General features: G+C 46.0%; 1 protein-coding gene across 1 annotated transcript in view; it reads left to right on the top strand.

Moving 5' to 3' along the window:
• Positions 1-19,539, top strand: part of PCNT (pericentrin) — a 71,385-nt gene that overhangs the window by 26,546 nt on the left and 25,300 nt on the right. The window contains exons 11-20 of the mRNA XM_080654493.1: positions 2,969-3,001; positions 5,497-5,726; positions 6,294-6,410; positions 6,523-6,543; positions 7,247-7,453; positions 9,626-9,796; positions 10,076-10,228; positions 11,386-11,478; positions 17,200-18,105; positions 19,161-19,352. Coding sequence (XP_080510619.1) covers positions 2,969-3,001; positions 5,497-5,726; positions 6,294-6,410; positions 6,523-6,543; positions 7,247-7,453; positions 9,626-9,796; positions 10,076-10,228; positions 11,386-11,478; positions 17,200-18,105; positions 19,161-19,352 — 2,123 coding nt within the window. The remainder of the gene's footprint in view (positions 1-2,968; positions 3,002-5,496; positions 5,727-6,293; positions 6,411-6,522; positions 6,544-7,246; positions 7,454-9,625; positions 9,797-10,075; positions 10,229-11,385; positions 11,479-17,199; positions 18,106-19,160; positions 19,353-19,539) is intronic.

The raw sequence follows: 19,539 nt of genomic DNA, 5'->3' as shown, positions 1-19,539 counted from the left end.
GTCTGTCCCTGTGCCTGCCTGCTCCCCGATGAGGTTGTGTGGCTGCTGGCTGAGTCAGGGTGGGCGGAGCTCCCTGCCTCTCTGTGTCCACAAGGTCTCTACCTTCACCCTGGTTGCAGCTCCATGCCTGTGCTCTGAGCCTCGGTCATTGGTAGGCCACTCACCTGTACAGAAACTTTTCTTCCCTAAATTGTTTTTGTTTTTTAAACTTTTCTCAATAAATAACCAGCTGTTGGTTTTGCTCACCATTTCCATTTTCCTTGTCTTCTCTGTAACTGACTGCGCCCTCATCTCTGCTGTTTGTTGCCTTCTTAGTTCTGTGAGCCCTGTCATGGGTACTCAGCTCGGGCTGACCTGTGGCTCTAGGGCAGGGGTGTGGAACGTCCCACCTTATATGCGGGCCATATAAGGCCCAAGAATTTATTTGGTCTGGCCCTGCCAAGGCATTAGGGGTGAGTTAATTAAATTTTTGACCAAATATAGCAGGCTAATTTTTAAGTTGATAAATTTGTATGGCCCTCGAGTGATGTTATAAATATCCAAATGGTCCTCAGCAGAAAAAAGGTTCCCCTCCCCTGCTCTAGGGGGGCATTCAGGTCCCACAGGCCTGCCATTTCCTTCAGCAAATAGTGATTTTTAGGCTATTCTTGGTTCCCATTCATGAGCAAAACTTTAAACTATATTTGTAATCATTTCCAGACCTCATCTTCTTATTCAGCTTTGTGTGCATATTTTTTGTCCCTTTTTATTTTAGATGAAAGTTTTGGTATTAAAAAATTAGTCTAGCTTTCTCCTTTTCCCCCTAATATGTCAGTTTCTACCCCTTTATATTCACTTGTTTCTTATACTTGTCTCATATTAATGACTTTGTAAAAAGTTCAGCTGTGGGCATCTCTTTTACTCTGTTTAGCCAGGTTTTATTCCTGTGCCCATGGCTGTTTGGGGCTGTTGCCTTCTTTTCTGTTTTCCACACTTCCTGTGGGTGCTGTCACTGCCCTTCCTCCCCCACTCCCAACCCCCCACCCCATACACACACAGACAGACCTTCTGCTGACTAATGCTATTTGTCCAGGGCTCCTTCTGCCTCAGGGTCCCTCGTTCCCCAACATTGAAACCTGTCTTGTCTCAACCATTTCCGCTCCGGCCCCAGCCATGCCACGCCACTGTCAGGCAAGGTTTTTGACCACATTTGTGTGTATGTTTGTGCACACGAGAGCACATGAGCTCTGTGTATTCTGTGTCATGTGCAAATTACCATCTAACAGCAATAAGTTGTGGGTTATTTTCTCCTCAACTCAGTGGTTTCAAAGAAGGAAAACCTTGACTACCTGAGTTTTACCTTATTTTATCGTCATCCTTAAGTGAAGAGGTAGCTGGAAAGATAAAATTCTAGATTTGATTTATTTTCCTTTAAAATGTGAGGCTATAACCCAACCTTTCTTTACATCTAGTATTTCTGCTGAGATGTTTTTATCTTGTTTATTTGCAGGTGGTTTTTAGAAATATCTCTGCTTTTATGTTCTTACATGTCACTAGGGCGGGTTTTTCACATCTTTCCTATTCTGTCTCACATTTTTTTTTTTTTTTTTTAAACTCTGGGGATTTGTCACTCATTGTTTCTTCAGACTTTTTTTTCTTCTCATCTTCTGTCCCTCTGGAGCTCCTCATAGGGCATACTTTGCAGTGGGACAGATCTTCCTTGTGCAGGGACCCATTATGTCTCAGCCTGCAAGTCCTTGTGATGGCCCATCCTCCTCCCAGGGGTGACTGGTCCCACACCCTGTCCATTCAGACTCATGGTTACCCCGTGAGCTGGTACTTGCAGCCCGTTCTCCTCCTCCTGCAGGTTCAGACCTAAGAGTTAGGACCTTGTGGGATACACAGATGCGGGACCATCTCAGGGGCCACACAGCCCTAGGCCGTGGAACAGCCTCGTCTTGGCTGGCCAAACCCAAGTGGCTCTGGCTCAGGTTGGCCTGGACCCGGCTGCCCCCGGTTCAGCCCTTCTGTGGCATCATCTCTGCCCACACCTGGCTTGGCTGGCTCTTCCCAAGGCTGTGCCCCATTTTGCAGAGAGGCCTGTCCCACCTGTGCCTGCAGTGCCTCCGGAGAAGAAGGAGCTGGGCCAGGGAGGGACAGCTTATGGAACTTTCTCCTGGGCCCAGACCAGTCTCTCATTTGCTTTGTTTTGTTACCAGGAAATTCTTGTACTTTATTTGGGATCGTCTGGGTTTGCCTTCATTTTCACATTGTTAATCCCACTTAATTTCTCACTTGATCTCTGTCCCTTCCCCTCACCTTGCTACACAGTTGTGCGATCCCAGCTAGGGACTTGGCATGTCAAACCAAAAGTGCTGGCCATCCTGTGTGAGCTGTTTGACATGCTTGTCAGCTGTTTAAGAGTTTTGGGAGGTCCCGGCATCTCATGGGGGAAATTCAGCTCTGTCTCTTCTGTTTGTCTCCTTTAAAAGCCTTTGGGATCCAGAACCTGCTCTGACACTTGAGCAAACAGTCCTGTCTCAGTCCATTCAGCTGCTGTGACAAAATAGACGGGTTGCTCATAAACAACAGATATTTATTGTCATAGTCCTGGAGGCTAGAAGTCCAAGGTCAGGGTGTTGGCATGATTGCCTTCTGGTAAGGGGCCTTTCTGGGTCACAGACAGCATCTTCCCACTGTGTCCTCACATGCCAACGGGCCAGGGTGCTTTCAGGATTCTTTTAGAAAGGCTCTACCTCCCAAGGGCCCTGCCTCCTGATGCCATCATCACATTGGGGGTCAGGGTTCAACATATGGTTTTTGGAGACAGACATTTAGACCCCTAAGCAGTGGTGGTTTGGAAGTGCACATGGTTTAGAGGTTGTCCAGGGCCAAAGACATTTCTTGCTATTGTCACTGTCCTCTTTCTTGTTTCTAATGGTCACATTCTCCTGTTTCATCTCTGAAAGTGCTGTGTGTTCATTTGTAGGCGTTCCTGTTACTATAGCGCACAAGGACTCAGGTTTGTGAAAACAAACAAGTGATTTATGTGCCATATGCTGTGTTTGCACCAGACTTTGCAAATGTTTGACTGAAGAGCAAAAAATATTTAGAGCTTTTGTGGCAGACTATTAAATAAAACGATAACTTTCGTCTTCAATATCGTATGTATAAATGGGCATGCCTTTCTCCGGTGATGCCTACGGCAGTAACTGAGCTACAGTGTGCTGTTGCAGGGCTAGGGGCCATGGGGTTCTAGGTTGGGGGAGGGGTGGGTCCAGTGAAGCTCCTTTGCTCTCTGCCTTGGCAGCCACGCAGATGCCTTCCCCTCGGTCCCACTTGCATGTAGGCCGTGTGTGCTGGCAGCCAGTGTCTTTTCTGCAGCACAGAGCCCTGAAGGTGGTGGTGTCTGGGTGGATGGTCAGGCATCACTGATTATCACAGCAGTGACATGTGAGCCTTGTTTTGTGTCTCTAAGGGCTGTGAATGACGTTGACCTAACTGCATGTTTAAGGCTAATTTACTGTAATTGCAAACTTACTAGCATGAAAATTTACTGAGAATGTTGTTAGTAGTGATGGTAGTTTGTCATAAATAATTGACAGATTTTTATAAACCAGGATAATTAGACTTTGAAAACTGGTGAAATGTAAATAATACTTAATATTTCAGTTTTGGGTTAGTCTAAACACTCAGGGTTCCACAGAGGCAAGCCTCCTTTTAGATGCTTGTTTTATAGCTCCCACTTGAATTGCAGCCTTGGCCGTTGCACCCTGAATTTATTTACTTTATTATTTTTTTTTTTTATTTTTTTTTTTTTTTTATTGATTTTTTACAGAGAGGAAGGGAGAGGGATAGAGAGTTAGAAACATCGATGAGAGAGAAACATCGATCAGCTGCCTCCTGCACACCTCCCACTGGGGATGTGCCCGCAACCAAGGTACGTGCCCTTGACCGGAATCGAACCTGGGACCTTTCAGTCCGCAGGCTGACGCTCTATCCACTGAGCCAAACCGGTTTCGGCTTACTTTATTTTTTTAAAAGTCCTCACCTGAGGATATTTTTTCCTTTTCCTTTTTTTTTTTTTTTTTTTAAGAGAGAGTGGAAGGGAGGGAGAGGGAAAGAGAGAGAAACATCAACATGAGAGAGACTCATCAATTGGGTGCCTCCTGCTTCCACCCTGACTGGAGCCAGGGACCAAGCCTGCAACCAAGGTATGTGCCCTTGGCTGGGAATTGAGCCCACGACCTTTTGGTCTGTAGACCACTAAACCAAACCAGTCAGGGCCGCACCCTGAATTTATTTATTTCTTCTAAAATATGTTTATTGATTTCAGAGAGGAAGGGAGAGGGCAAGAGAGATAGAAACATCAGTGATGAGAGAGAATCATTGATTGGCTGCCTCCTGCACATCCCCCAATGGGGATCAAGCCCACAACCCAAGCATGTGCCCTTGACTGGAATCGAACCCAGGACCCCTCAGTCCACAGGCTGACGCTCTATCCACTGAGCCAAACCAGCTAGGGCCGCACCCTGAATTTAATTTGGCTTTTGATTCACTGAGGACGTCACCCTTTTCCTTCAATATCCTACCCCATCCCTGGGCACATAGCGTTTTACTGCTAGTGGCTTATCAGGGCTTGTTTCCCCTCAGACAGAACTTCTTTTTTTAAAGCATTGAATTTAAAAAAGAAAGAAAAAAAAAGAAAAGATAAAAGCATTGCGTTTTTTGTTTAAATATATTTCAAAGAGAGGGAGGGGTAGGGAGAGAGAGAGATAGAAACATCAATGATGAGAGAGAATCATTGATTGGCTGCCTCCTGCATGTCTCCTACTGGGGATCGAGCCCACAACCCAGGCATGTTTCCTGACCAGGAATTGAACCATGACCACCTGGTTCATAGGTCGACACTCAATCCTGAGCCACACTGGCCAGGCCTCAGACAGCACTTCTAAGTTACATTTTATTTTTCCCTATTGGGGATTATACGTGAAGGTGTAATTCCTAGAAAGTTACCTGATACTGTCATTTGGGAACACCAAGATGGATTCTTCTCAGGCTTTCTTGAAAATGTTTTACTTTAGGCAATTTTCATGTAAAGGTTGCAATATTAAAATTTTATTTATTTATTTTTGCAAATGTGCTTGAGTTTATTTTCAGTGGGTATTTGGCTACATTGCGGCTGTGTTAGGACATGAGCTCGGTGTCTGACTGAACACAGGCCCATGCTGGTTTGCAGGACATACGTTCCCTCATTTTGAGGTGGCTGTGCGGCAGGAGAGGGAACGAAGGTTAGATCCGTGCTGTATCTGTGGGGAGTCTGGAAGCCTTGGGGACCTTGGGCTCCAGACCCTGGCTAGGACTGGGTCTCGAGCTGCCAGGGAGGATGGCCATGGTGTCATGTGGGGCTTGTGCTGTGCGGCGTCACTGTTAGTAAGCACATGTTGGTGTTTCTGGTGCAGCACAAGGACCATGCCCCGTGCTGCAGGGCTCCCCTTCTGTTCTCTGCCACTGTAGCTCTTCGGAGGGAAGTGGAAGCTGCCACCACAGAGCGGTTGGAGACCAGGCAGCAATGTGAGAAAGACCGGGCGACTCTGCTTGCCCAGGTGAAGCTCCTGGAGGCCGAGCTGGAAGAGCAGCTCTCCCGCCATCAAGCATGTGCCTCACAGGCCGAGGAGCTCAGCGCCCTGCGGCAGCAGATGGTGTCCCTGGACAAGCACTTGCGCAGCCAGCGGCAGTTCATGGATGTAAGAGCGCTATAAATTCTCTTTGCCTCCCTGAAAGTCACCTTTCCAAGCCTGGGCCCTTCTCAGGTCATTAAGCTTCTATGGCCCGATGAGAAGATTAATGTATAGTAGACCTTCACATGTCCTTGTCTCTTGGTAGGTAGTTCAGCTGTTGTCAGCGTTTGTGATATGTGATTCTGAGGGAACACCCCGTGGTCTTGTGGCCACGCTCCTTTCAGTGGCTTGGGCAGGAGTCTCCTGCAGTGAGTTATAGGCCCTGTGTGCCTGAAGCCAGCTTGGCCCTGCGCTATTTGCCCTTTCTGACGTTTCTCCCTTTCAACATTTCAGAAGCCTCTCCCTCATCCCCTGGGAAGGCCCTCCTCCCCATTTAGCTCTCCTTCCCACAATGTCCACTCAAGGGGCCTATTGTACTGGGCAGTGGCCACGTGTATGAAATGGCTGTATCATCAGACCTGGAGCCTTCTCTGTCCATCTCATACCTTTCAGTGGTTCCCTTCAGGGGGAAGTGGGTGCGACTGGGACGTGACATCACAGTAAGCAACCCCCACAATCTGCCTCTCATAACAGGAGCAGGCTGTGGAGAGGGAGCATGAGCGGGAGGAGTTCCAGCAGGAGATCCAGCGGCTGGAGGAGCAGCTCCACCGGACAGCCCAGCCGCAGGCCCGGGGCCCCCGCGACAGGGATGTAAGTCAGTCTGCCATGGGCTACAGGCGTGTGTGGGGGAGCGATTCGTTACAGTGTTTTTAAACTTTATCTTTAAAAATATTTTTGCCTTCCATGTACACGGCAATGACAGCAGGCACAGCTGGATGAGGAGGTATGTGTCCTCTGTCGGTGCCCTGTCCACCTGCATGGCTAGTGCATGTGACATATGGGCAGTGGTGCACCTGCTTCTGTGTCTTGCTGCTTTTTCTCGCATCCTTCTGCTTAGTCTGGAACTGTCTGCTGCCTCTTGTCCGGGATGGCTGTAGTCAATTTGTTTATTCTTTTTTGAGAAAACTGTGGTTTCAATTGCAGTTGTGTGAGAAATAAGACACACAGAGATCCTGTGTGCCCTTCTCCCAGTTTTCCCAGTGGTGACATCTTGCAGAAGCCAGCCCAAGGTCACAGTCAGGATGTTGATGTGCAGACAGAGCCCCACGGGGCTCTCAACCAGATCCCCATAAGAGTTTCTTATTTCCGCATGGTTATACAAATGGACCGCAGTGGGCAGCCTTCGGGGATTGCTTTTCACTCAGCCTAGAGATTCTCTGGAGATTCATCCAGGTTGTTGCTGTATCTGTGCTTCATTCTTGTTTTTTTTATTGCTGAGTAGCAGTCTGTTCCTCACTATCAAAACTCATTTTAATAACAAATTTTATGTTTTTATTTTTATTTTTTTTATTGAGAGAATTCCCAATTCTCTCTGCAGCCTAGGTCTACAAAGCCACGTAGAAGATCAGTTTTCTCTGAATTGCCTTGGGAAATGGTTGGGTTTTTTTTAAACTATTGTGTTTTTCAAGCATTCTTTGTTGTTTTAGGTTGAATTGTTACAGGAAAAATTGAGAGAAAAATCAGATGAACTTAATGAATTGGTGATGAAGAAAGAATTAGCAGATAGACAAGTATTGATCCAGGAAGAGGAAATTAAACATCTGGAGGAGACAAATGCTGATACCAAGAGGAAAGTGATCCAGCTCCAGGAAGAACTGGAGAAGCAAAGAAAAGCTATGAAAGAGCTACAACAGGTAAACACCCTATGTTGTATGGGATTTTGTCCGGGTCCCCGTTGTTGGTTCATCACTCTGAGAACTCTGAGCTGCTTGGGGGGGGGGGGGTGGGCGAGGTGGGCTCTCCTTTTCACGAAGAAGACTGTGATAGGGGGGACCTCAGACCAACTGCTGGCAGAGTTCCCTCTGACCTCTTGACTTTTATTTGCTCTAAAGGAAAAGTGCTTCGTATATCTCCTGCACGATTAGTCCTCTGCTACATCACTTCATGGGTAACCCTTCTGGTCACCAAGTGTGTAGGGGTTTCCCCCACACCAAACAAGTGTTCAGTTCTCAGCAGATTCCAATGGGGTGTCTTAGAACTTAGTTCTGACACCATCCTCCTGAGTTAACGTCAGACCCCACAAGTTAAGGGCTCAGCCTCCCACCCCTTATCACATTAGATGCCCATCCCAGGTCCAGGTTGTATAGATGAGAGGTCCCCACAACCCCTCCTTGGGTTTTATTAATTTGCTAGAGTCACTCACAGAACTCAGAGAAACATGTTACTTAGTTAGTCACCCGTTAGTTATACAGGATATAACTCAGGGACAGGTGATGGAAGAGACCCACTGGGTGAGATGTGGGGGAAGGTGAACAGGGCTTCTGTGCCCTGTCCAGTTGCCCCCTGTCTCCTTATCTTCATGTGTTCAGCAACCTGGAAACTCTCTGAACTCCCATCCTTTGGGTTTTTATTGGAAGCCCCATCACCTAGGTGTGATTGATTAAATCATTTGTTGTTGGTGATTGGTTCGACCTCCAGCCCTTCTACCTTCCCTGGAGGTCAGGGATGGACTAAAAGGTCCAACCTTCTAATCACATTGTTGGTTCTCTGGTGACCATCCTTAGGTGACCTTGGGGCTTTCTAAAAGCCACCTCAGTAACATAAACTCAGGAGTGGCTGGAAGGGGCTTGTTAATGAATATCAAACACCTTTGTCACTCTTATCACTCAGAAATAATTCCAAGAGTTTTAGGAGTTCTGTACCAGGAATCAGATGAATACCAATATTTATTTTTATTATAAATCACAATATCATATTTACTATAATAGCATTTTATAACAATTTTTATGGTACTCAGTAATTTCATAAAGTAAATATTCAAGATTTTAGATTTAAGAAAGTTATTTCATTAAATACTTAGCACTAGTTACAGTTATTTTCATTTTTGAGTTTAGTAACTCTGTCAATTCCCCCAGTGAAGATGCCTCCAGTGAGTTTTCATGGTGTTGTTTGGATGCTTTTGTTTGTATCTGAACACTAGGATGAGGCTGGAGGGCTGTGCTGAGGGTAGGTAGGAGACCTGTGGCATTTCTGGTCATTCAGCATTTCCTCAAAGGCAACCAGACTTCTGGTATTTCGTTTGTTTAATGAGCTGGAGGTTAAAAGTTACATGAAAAGTGATGCTCCTTGAGAAATTTTACTTTTGAATCATTGGTTTTGTCCTAAGACATATCCTGCTTCAAGGAGGCTAGTTTTTATCAGGTGTGTTAGGTCCTTGAAAATGCCCATGAAAACTATTGAAGGAGTCAAGCTTGGCTCTTACCTCAGGACACCAACCTGGCCGGTTTCACCTCCTTTCACTTCCTTTCATCACTTGGAGGGGAGTGGTGCTTGGTGCTGACTTGGGGACAGTTCCTCGAAGCTGCTCTCTTACCCCCTCACCCACCCCCCGCCAAGCAAACATTTACTGAATTATTAGATGCCAGGGTATAGGAAATGCCTTTTTTTCCTACACAAAGTTGGACCAATGTGTTGTAACTATTTTATCCATATTAAATTTTCTTTGAAAACTTTTTAACAGGCTGTTAAAATTCTTTGTATGCGTATATTGTCATCCATTTCCCTGTTCTTTGGCAAAGTCTTTTCAGTTTTTTTATATTTGCTAGAGACTATTTTGTATCTTGTTGAATAATTACTAAGGATCAGTTCCTCCAGTGTAATCGAGGGCCACCAGTGGCTCTCTGTTTGGGATTGCATTCTTCACCAAGCAGATCTCTACTCTGGAGCATGGCTGGGTCTGGGGATCAGGTGTGGTACGTGCAGGTGTGTGCAGGAAGAGCTGGGGATGGTTTACACTCTAATAGCACATTGAGGCCCCTGATTCTTGAAATACTTGCCTAAAATAAATCTCATTTTTTCTTAAATAGGATAAAGAAGCACTACAGCAACAGCAGATGAATAACTTGCTTCTGGTGTCCACATTGCAGTCTAAACTAGATGAGGGCAAATGCTCTGTGCCTCCTGTGGACAGCTGCCCCGAGGGCCCAGAAATCCAGTTAGAGGCCGTGCAGAGGGCACTCTTGCAGCGGGAAAGCGAGGTAAGGGGAGGGAGAGATTGGACGGGTGGTTTCCTCTCTTCAGTGCCTGATGTGTGTCCTCTGCACTGCTGTGTAAAAGGGCAGGACGTCCAAATGATAACCTCAGTGGGCTTGTAACTACTGCATATTCTTTGTAATTTTAACATTTTTATGTGGGTTATAGGATAGTAGTAATTTTTTTGGCATGTACTTTCAAATCTTTTAGCATAATTTTAATTATTTAAATCATTTAGAATATTGGTAATTTTTAATGTTTACCTTCATTTGTTTCACTGAAAGGTTTTAGACTTAAAAGAACAATTAGAAAAGATTAAAGATGACTTAGTTAATAAAAATGAAGAAGTACTACATCTGAACTTAAAATTAGACCTGCAGAACAACCATGCTGCCGTCAGCGTCAGGGGACTACAAGAAGAGAATGCTAATTTGAAGGTAATGTGACCAGACCCACCTTGTCATCTACGTTTCTGTCGGTTAAGTGCTGCAGCCCAACATGAGAACCATCATTTACAGGAACTGGGTACCTCAGTCCTTCCCAGGAGACGTGAGGCTTCCTTCTGAAGAGAGAGGACCCTGCTCTGGCAGGTGATTTCAGAAAGTGCCTGACTTGTATCTGTATTGAGGTTGGCATCTAGGGCAGCTCAAGAAAGTGTAGTGTGGAGGCAGTGTCTCGGAATCATGAGTGGAAAGCCAGAGTCACCTTGACTGGGGAAGTTCACCTGCTTTCACCTCCACACCAAACTCTTGCTTTTGGTTTGCAGCACTGATGACAGTCATGCCTTGAAGGCTGCTTGTAGGAGAGGCACTTCCCTAACTGCCAGGGAAACAAATCATAACTTGGGAACGATGGCCCTGCTCTGGCCATTACCAGGCTGCCCATTCAGGATGGAAAAAAGTCTGTTTTTAAATCTTTTCTGTTATCTTAATGAAATTGTGCTCTTCAAGCAAAAAAGAAAAACGGCCCTTATATAGTGGACATGATAATCAAAGCTGTAAAGAAAACATCTTAAAAGATGGCCTTGAAATATATTGAGTTTAGAATAGTGGCCTATGATGCCAACCTGGCAGTTGTTTGATTAGTGAACTGATAGCATTGAAAGAAATCCTCGGGTCTGTGTCATTGGTGCCTAATCCTCCCAAAGGCCTGCAACTGCACAGTTTAGAATATCTTCAGTGAAAATGAGTTTTAGGCCGGTCCTAGAATCACTGCTTATCTTTTCAGTGGGCACTCATCCTTAACTACTAGATGAGGAGCATATAAGAACGGGCTTTACTTACTCTTGGGTGGTTGCTTTAAACCAGACATGTCAAACTTGCAGCTGGCGGACCACATTTAAACGAGTCATGTGACCTGCTGGCCGTGAGTTTGACATGCTTGCTTTAAACAGATTTCCTGGAGAAATGCGTAACTGATTTTAGAAAACCAAACTAATATGTCTCTTTAAATAGAAAGCACTTTAATAGAAAAACATTTTCAAATTGAGTGTTAGTATTTGAAACTACAGGCTTATTTATTAGGATAGTTTATGTCTGCAAGGCCTGGGGACTGTTCCCGCAGGAAGGCTTTATTATTATTATCATTTTAATAGGCATTTCTGCAAAACAAAGAAAAGGAGATACTGTGTATGAGCGAGCAGCTGGAGGCACAGCTGGCTGGGATGGGAAGTGGCGCTCTCAGCGAGGTAGGTGGTCCTTTGGGCATGAAGGCATCTTGGGCATTCATGTTCTTGGTAGTTTATAAGTGTGACCTTGGAAAACAGAGACCTCTGGGGTGATACTACATAAAGTGTATAATGGCTTTTTCCATTAATTTTGATATAAGGTATAAGTACCAAGGCAGCTGCTAGAGTAAAAGGAAGTTTTGTCTGCAGTTTTTTGTGTCTCCAAATTTCACTGTGACAGAGGCTATTGAGATATTAATGATCTGTGTTGGTATCTTATATATTTGGCAAAATTTAAGAATATTATTTTGTGTTACTTTGAGGAATGCCTTTATTTTTTATTTATTTATTTAATATATTTTTATTAATTTCAGAGAGGAAGGGAGGAGGAGAGAGAGATAGAAACATCAATGATGAGAATCATTGATCAGCTACCTGCTGCATGCCCCCTACTGGGGATCAAGCTCACAACCTGGACATGTGCCTTGACTGGGAATCGAACTGTGACTTCCTGGTTCATAGGTTGACGCTCAACCACTGAACCACATTGGCCAAGCTTAAGGAATGCCTTTAAAACCAGCAACTAATTATTAAAATTTTATTTTTCAAATATATTTGACATACAGTATTATATTAGTTTCAGGTGTACAGCATAGTGATTAGGCATTTAAATACCTTTTGAAGTGACCCCCCTGATAAGCGTACTACCTATGTGGCACCATACAGAGGTATTGCAATACTAGAGGTCCGATGCACAAAATTCATGCACTGGTGTGGGGGGTGGTGTTCCTCAGCCCAGCCTGCACCCTCTCCAATCTGGGACCTCTTGGGGGATGTCCGACTGCAGGTTTAGGATCGGGCCTACACCGGCAATCAGACATCCCTCTCACAATCTGGGACTGCTGGCTCCTAACCACTCGCCTGCCTGATTGCCCCTGACCGCTTCTGCCTGCCAGTCTGATTGCCCCCTGACTGCTCCCCTGCCAGCCTGATTGACGCCTAACTGCTCCCCTGCCAGCCCAATCGCTCCCAACTACGCTCCCCTGCCGGCCCAATTGCCCCCAACTGCCCTCCCCTGCCGGCCCAATCGCCCCCAATTGCCCTCCCCTGCAGGTCTGGTACCCCTCAGTTGCCCTCCCCTGCAGGCCGGGTCCCCCCCAATTACCCTCCCCTGCAGGCCTGGTTGCCCCCAACTGCCCTCCCCTGCCGGCTTGATCGCCCACAACTACCCTCTCCTGCCAGCCATCTTGTGGCGGCCATCTTGTGATGATGTGGGGCGGCCATTTGTGACGATGTGGGGGCGGCCATCTTGTGATGACATGAGGGCGCGAGGGCCACCTAGGCTTTTATTAGTGTAGATTACTGATTATATTTCTTATGCTGTACTTTATATCCCCATGACTATTCTGTAAACTTGTTCTTCTTAATCTCTTCACTTTTTTCACTCAGCCCTCCAACCCAACTCCCTCTTACCTGGCGACCATCAGTTTGTTCTCTATGAATTTGTTTCTGTGTGTTCATTTATTTTGCTTTTTAAATCCCACATATAAGTGAAATCATATGCTATTTGCCTTTTTCTGTCTGACTTATTTCACTCAGCATCATATCCTCTAGGGTCCATCCATATTGTCACAAATGGCAAGATTTCATTCTTTTTTATTGCCGAGTAATAATACACCTTCTTTATCCATTTGTATGTTGATGAACAAATCATATATCCAATAAGGAGTTCATATCCAAAATAAATAAGAAACTCATACAGCTTAACACCAAAAAACAACGCTCTAGTTCTTCCATATCTTGATTCCATGTCTTGGCTATCCTATATAATAAAAGAGTAATATGCAAAATAACCATCACTCCACTCCACCCAGAAGCCACTCCCACCAGCCAATCAGTAGTGAGTATGCAAATAAACCCAACCAAGATGGCTATGGCCACAGAGAGCAGGAGGGAGGCTTGGGTTTCCCGGCAATGGAGGAAGCCAAGCTTTCTGCCTGCCCTTGTTGGCCTAGGCCTCCACTCAAGGCTACAAAGTTTCTTGTTTCTTTTTTTTTTTTTTTATAGAAATTATTCCAGCCATTTTATTTATTTATTTATTTTTAAATATATTTTATTGATTTTTTACAGAGAGGGAGGAAGAGGGATAGATAGTCAGAAACATCGATGAGAGAGAAACATCGATCAGCTGCCTCCTGCACACCACCCACCGGGGATGTGCCCGCAACCAAGGTACATGCCCTTGACCGGAATCGAACCTGGGACCCTTCAGTCCCCAGGCTGACGCTCTATCCACTGAGCCAAACCGGTTCTGGCAAGGCTACAAAGTTTCAATGATATAAGATACATAAGTCCAAACAGAAATGGCGGCAGCCACAGAGCTGGAAAGAGCAGGAGGCTAGGGTTGCACCCGGTGATGGAGGAAGCCAAGCTTTCCGCACACCCTGGCCAGCCCAGGCCTCCGCTTAAGGCTACAAAGTTTCAATTATAGAAGATACATAAATCCCCAAAAAAATGGCTGCCTCCACAGAGCAAGCAGAAGGCTTGGCTCTGCTCCAGGCTACAAAGTTTCAATTGTAGAAGATAAATAAACCCCAGATACCAGGGCCTCTGCTTGGGTCACCAGGGACAGTGGCCGGCCTGCAAACCACCACAGGCCCCTCGCCCAGGCCGCCCCATGCCCCAAGGGAACCGCCACCCTGATCCGGGACACCCTTCAGGGCAAACCAGCTGGCCCCCACCCGTGCACCAGGCCTCTATCCTATCTAATAAAAGAATAATACGCAGATTGACCATCACTCCAACACACAAGATGGCTGCCCCCATGTGGTCAAAGATCCTGCCCCCACAAGATGCCCACCACAAGATGGCCAGCAGGGGAGGGCAGTTGTGGGGGACCAGGCCTGCAAGGGAGGGCAGTTGTGGGTCATCAGGCCAGCAGGGGAGAGCAGTTGGGGGGGACCAGGCCTGCAAGGGAGGACAGTTGGGGATGATCAAGCCTGCAGGGGAGGGCAGTTAGGGGTGACCAAGCTGGCAGAGGAGGAAGTTGGGGGCGACCAGGCATGCAGGGAAAGGCAGTTGGGAGGGACCCAGGCCTGCAGGGGAGGGCAGTTAGGGGTGACTAGGCCTGCAGGGGAGGACAGTTAGGGGCAAACAGGCTGGCAGGGGAGCAGTTAGGCATCAATCAGGCTGGCAGGGGCGTGGTTAGGGGGTGATCATGCTGGCAGGCAGAAGTGGTTAGGGGCAATCAGGAAGGCAGGCAGACGAGCAGTTGGGAGCCAGCAGTCCTGGATTGTGAGAGGGATGTCCGACTGCCCGTTTAGGTCCGATCCCGGACATCCCTCTCGGGGTCCCAGATTGGAGAGGGTGCAGGCTGGGCTGAGGGACGCCCCCGTCCCCTGTGCACGAATTTCGTGCACCAGGCCTCTAGTTGTAAATAATGCTGCAATTAACATAGGGGAGTATATATCTTTTTGAATTACTTTTTTTTTTTTTTTTTTATAAATACTCTGAAGTGGGATTGCTGGATCATATGGCACCTCTAATTTTCATTTTTTTGAGGTACCTCCATACTGTTTTTTATAGTGGCTTTACCAATTTACATTTTCACCAACAGTGCATGAGGGTTCCCTTTTCTCCACATCCTCACCAACAGTTATTTGTGGATTTATTGATGATAGCCATTCTGACAGGTTTTAGCTGATTATCTCATTGTGATTTTAATCTGCATTTCTCTTACAATTAGTGACATTGAAACATCTTTTCATATGTCTTTTAGCCATCTGTATGTCTTTTGGGAGAAAGTGTCTATTTAGGTCCTCTGCCCATTTTTTCATTGGATTGTTTGTTTTGGTTGCATGAGTTTCTTATTTATTTTGGGTTTTTAAAATTATGTTATTTTCTTAGGTATTTATGCATGTATTTATTAATTCCCACCTGAGGAAATTTAAAAAATATATATTTTAATTGATTTTTCACAGAGAGGAAGGGAGAGGGATAGAGAGTTAGAAACATTGAGAGAGAAACATCGATCAGCTGCTTCCTGCACACTCCCCACTGGGGATGGGCCCTCAACAAAGGTACATGCCCTTGACCGGAATCGAACCTGGGACCCTTCAGTCCGCAGGCGGACACTCTATCCACTGAGGCAAACCGGTTAGGGCGAGGAAATTTTTTTCATTGATATTTTTAGTCCAGTTGGCATGGCTCAGTGGTTGAGAATCAACCTATGAACCAGGAGGTCAGGGTGCAATACCTGGTCAGGCCATATGCTCTGGTTGTGGGCTTGATCCCCAGTGTGGGGTGTGCAGCATACAGCCAATCAATGATTCTGTTTCATCATTGATGTTTCTATCTCTGTCCCTCTACCTTCCTCTCGAAATCAATAAAAATCTATTTTAAAAAAATCAGAATGACACCTAAAATCTAAATTCTCCTTTTAGGAAAATCAAACAAATCAGAGTTGTTTAAATATTAACTAAATACACATTTAAAAGGTGGCAAAATATTAGTATGAAGGTGTCACTGACTGAGAAGTGGCCAAGTTAGAGCTTCCTCAGAATTCTGACCAAAGAGGGCTGGGCTCTGTGGCAGTGCCCAGCAGCCTCAAGTGAGTATCTGAATGAGCTGCCCAGCAGCAACAGGATTTCCCTTTGAGATAGTTAAGTAGTTGGGGTGCAACATTTTGGGAATTTTTTATATATTAACTGTTATTTGGTGTCATTGTTAGTTCTTACAGCTGTTTTGTATTTCAAGCTGTGAAGACTGTACTCTTTTTTTTTATGTTTACCTTAATTTTATTTTGTTTTATTGTGGTAGGAACACTTAACACAAGATATTCCCTCTTAACAAATTTTTTTTTTATATTTTTTTTTATTGATATTTTTGCAGAGAGGAAGGGAGAGGGATAGAAAGCTAGAAACATCGATGAGAGAGAAACATTGATCAGCTGCCTCCTGCACACCCCCCACTGGGGATGTGCTCGCAGCCAAGGTACATGCCCTTGACCAGAATCGAACCCGGGACCTTTCAGTCCACAGGCCGACGCTCTATCCACTGAGCCAAACCGGTTTCGGCACCTCTTAACAAATTTTTAAGTGTACAATACAATATTGTTAACTATAGGCACAATGTTGTACAGCAGATCTCGAGAACAGCTTCATCTCGTATAGCTGAAAGTGTATGCCCATTGATAAGCAGTTTCCCGTTTTCCCCTCTCTCCTAGCCCCTGGTAACCACCATACTAGTCTTTGATTCTGTGAGTGTGACTGTTTTGAATACCTCATATCAGTGGGATGATGTAGTATTTTTCTTCTGTGATGTCCTCAGATTTTATCCATATGGTGATATATTTCAGTATTTCTGTTTTTAAGGCTGCATAATATTCTATTAAATGCATACAAATTTTCTTTATTAATTCATCCATTAATGGACATTTAGGTTGTTTGTGAATCTTGGCTTTTGTGAACATTAGTGCATTGATTCTGGGGTGCTAATATCTCTTCAAAATCTTGATTTTAGTTCTTTTGAGTAAATACTCAGAAGTGGGATTTCTGGATCATATAGTAATTCTATTTTTAATTTTTGAGGAACTGCCATACTGTTTGCCATAGCACCATTTTGCATTCCCATCAACAGTGTGTGAGACGTGTCTACTTCTGACGACAAATCCAGAGCTGTAAGTTGAGAGGGGGTTCTGAAGGAAGTTATATAGTTTGCCTCTGAAACGTGCTCTTTCTGCAGGTTATGTATAGTAGAAGTTCTGAAGTCGAGGAGCTGAAGTCCATTATTGAGACTTTGCAGGAGAACCAGGAGCGGCTGCAGAAGGATAAAGCAGAGGAAATTGAGCAACTGCACGAGGTCATCGAGAAGCTGCAGCGAGAGCTTACCCTTGGGGAGCCTGCCAAGCATGAGCTCAGTGACAGCCAAGCTGAGGATCTCCAGAGCGAGTTAGAGCGTGGGCTATGCTGCCTGCAGGCCGAGGGAGCCGAGACCCAGGCCACACTGCAGGCCGAGCTCCAGAATGCTCTTGAGGCCAAGGAGGCTCTGAGCCAGCTGCTGGCTGAGCAGGAGCACCAGCATGGCCAGGCCCTGGAGGCCCTGCAGCAGCGCCTGCGGGTTGCAGAGGAGGCTGCCGCGAGGCAGCTGGCCCAGTTGAGGTCCAGCGCTACCCTCCGGGAGGCTGAGGTGCAGGGCTTGGCCTCCCAGATTCAAGAGTTTGAGGCCGCCCTCAAAGCAAAGGATGCAGAGATTGCCCAGAGGGATTTGGAAATTGAAGCTATAAACAGAAGGCGCTCAGCCCACTCCACAGAACTGGAGACCATCCTAATGGCTTTCACCTGCCTCCGCCGCACCCTGGAACAGCAGCTCCTGGGTGCCACACACGAGCCCCCTGAGTTGCAGCGGCTCCGAGTGCAGTGTGTTCGCCTCAGCCACCAGCTGCAGACACTGAACCAGCGGTTTCTGCGGTGCCAGAAGGAGCTGGATAAGCAGCAGGCATGTGGGGCCCCCATGCTCCATTGTGTAAAGCGCAGCTTCCAGGGACAGGTGGCCAGGAGTGACAAGGCCTTGTGTGATGAAGAGTCGGAACAGAATGTGGGCAACAGGCAGCTACCTATGGCCTCCCGTGGTCAAGCTGATGATCCACAGGTGGGCCTGGTTCCCCTGTAGTCCCACAGGTGCAGTCTGTGTGCAGAGAGCAGGAGGCCCTGACCCAAGCAGCTGGAGGTGGAGCACTGGGCTGGACCAGAGGGAGTTGGGGGTTCTCTGAGGAAACAATTATTTTTCTTACTCTTCTGTTTCTGTTTTTTTTTTTTAATGTGTTTTATTGATTTTTTTTTACAGAGAAGAAGGGAGAGGGAGAGAGAGTTAGAAACATTGATGAGAGAGAAACATCAATCAGCTGCCTCCTGCACACCCCCTACTGGTGATGTGCCCGCAACCAAGGTACATGCCCTTGACCGGCATCGAACCTGGGACCCTTGAGTCCGCAGGCCAACGCTCTATCCACTGAGCCAAACCGGTTAGGGCTGTTTCTCTTTTAATCTGTTTTAATTAATGACTGTCCTCTCTGTGGTGGGCAGTTTCCAATAGGTGGTTCATGCCTGGGAGGGAAAGTGAGTCTGCAGCTTGTGCTGGCTGGGGCCCTTGCCATTTAGGATCCATAGAACCTTAAGTTAGGACACATGTATGCAGTGAGATTAGGCTGGGTCTTGCTGTTTTGTACAATTTTAAACTTTTTATTGCTGTAAGTTATTAAAGCTTTTAAAAACACTTCTTTTTTTTGATAGGGAACACTCAGTGATATGGAGCTCAACCATGTATTAGACATGTAATCAAATGGTTTATCTTTTATCAACATTTCCAGTGTAAAATGTTTCAAGCTCATTTGGGGGTGGGGAACATGCTTCAGTTTATGTTTGAGTAGAGTTCTGCCACCCCCCCATCAGCTTGGGGTTCTTTGTTGAGTGCACCCCATTCTAGCACAGCTGGCACCTGTGCCCTCAGAGCTCTCAGCCTCCAGCACATCTTGTCCCATTGTGGTTTATGAGCAGACAGCAGGGTTGCAGCATGGTTCTGGTCTCACGCTTTAGAGCTCCCAGAGCCTGAGGCTACCCTGCAGCTGGCCTCCCTGCATTTCTGACATTCCGTGTGTTTAGTATAATCTTTATAGCATTGTCATTGTTTTTTTCCTCTTACTGTAGAGTCCAGTGAAAGATGATCTGCAACCTGCCAAAGCCCTGGTGACGGTAAACCACACCGGTCTCCACAAACAAGACAGCATGATGTCGATGCTCACGGTCTGCCAGAGGCAGCTGGAGTCTGAGCTGCTCCTTGTGAAAAATGAAATGCACTTGAGTGCTGAGGACTATGGCAGAGCATCAGGGACAGTGAAGGTACTTAGGCTCGTTTTAGGAGATACAGGGATCCTCTCTGGCATTTTGTTGAGGGGACACACACACTATGTAGACTGTAGACAGTGACATGTTTTCTGAATCTATCATATTCTCATAGCTATTCAGATTTGCTTTGAAATGTCCTACACGTTTCATTTAGGCACTCTAGGAACTAGTTTTTTGTTTG

The sequence above is a fragment of the Plecotus auritus genome (genome assembly GCF_963455305.1).
Source record: "Plecotus auritus genome assembly, chromosome: 2".
Lineage (NCBI taxonomy): Eukaryota > Metazoa > Chordata > Mammalia > Chiroptera > Vespertilionidae > Plecotus > Plecotus auritus.
Note: the sequence above shows the minus strand (reverse complement) of the source record. Positions and strands in the feature narration are given on the sequence as shown.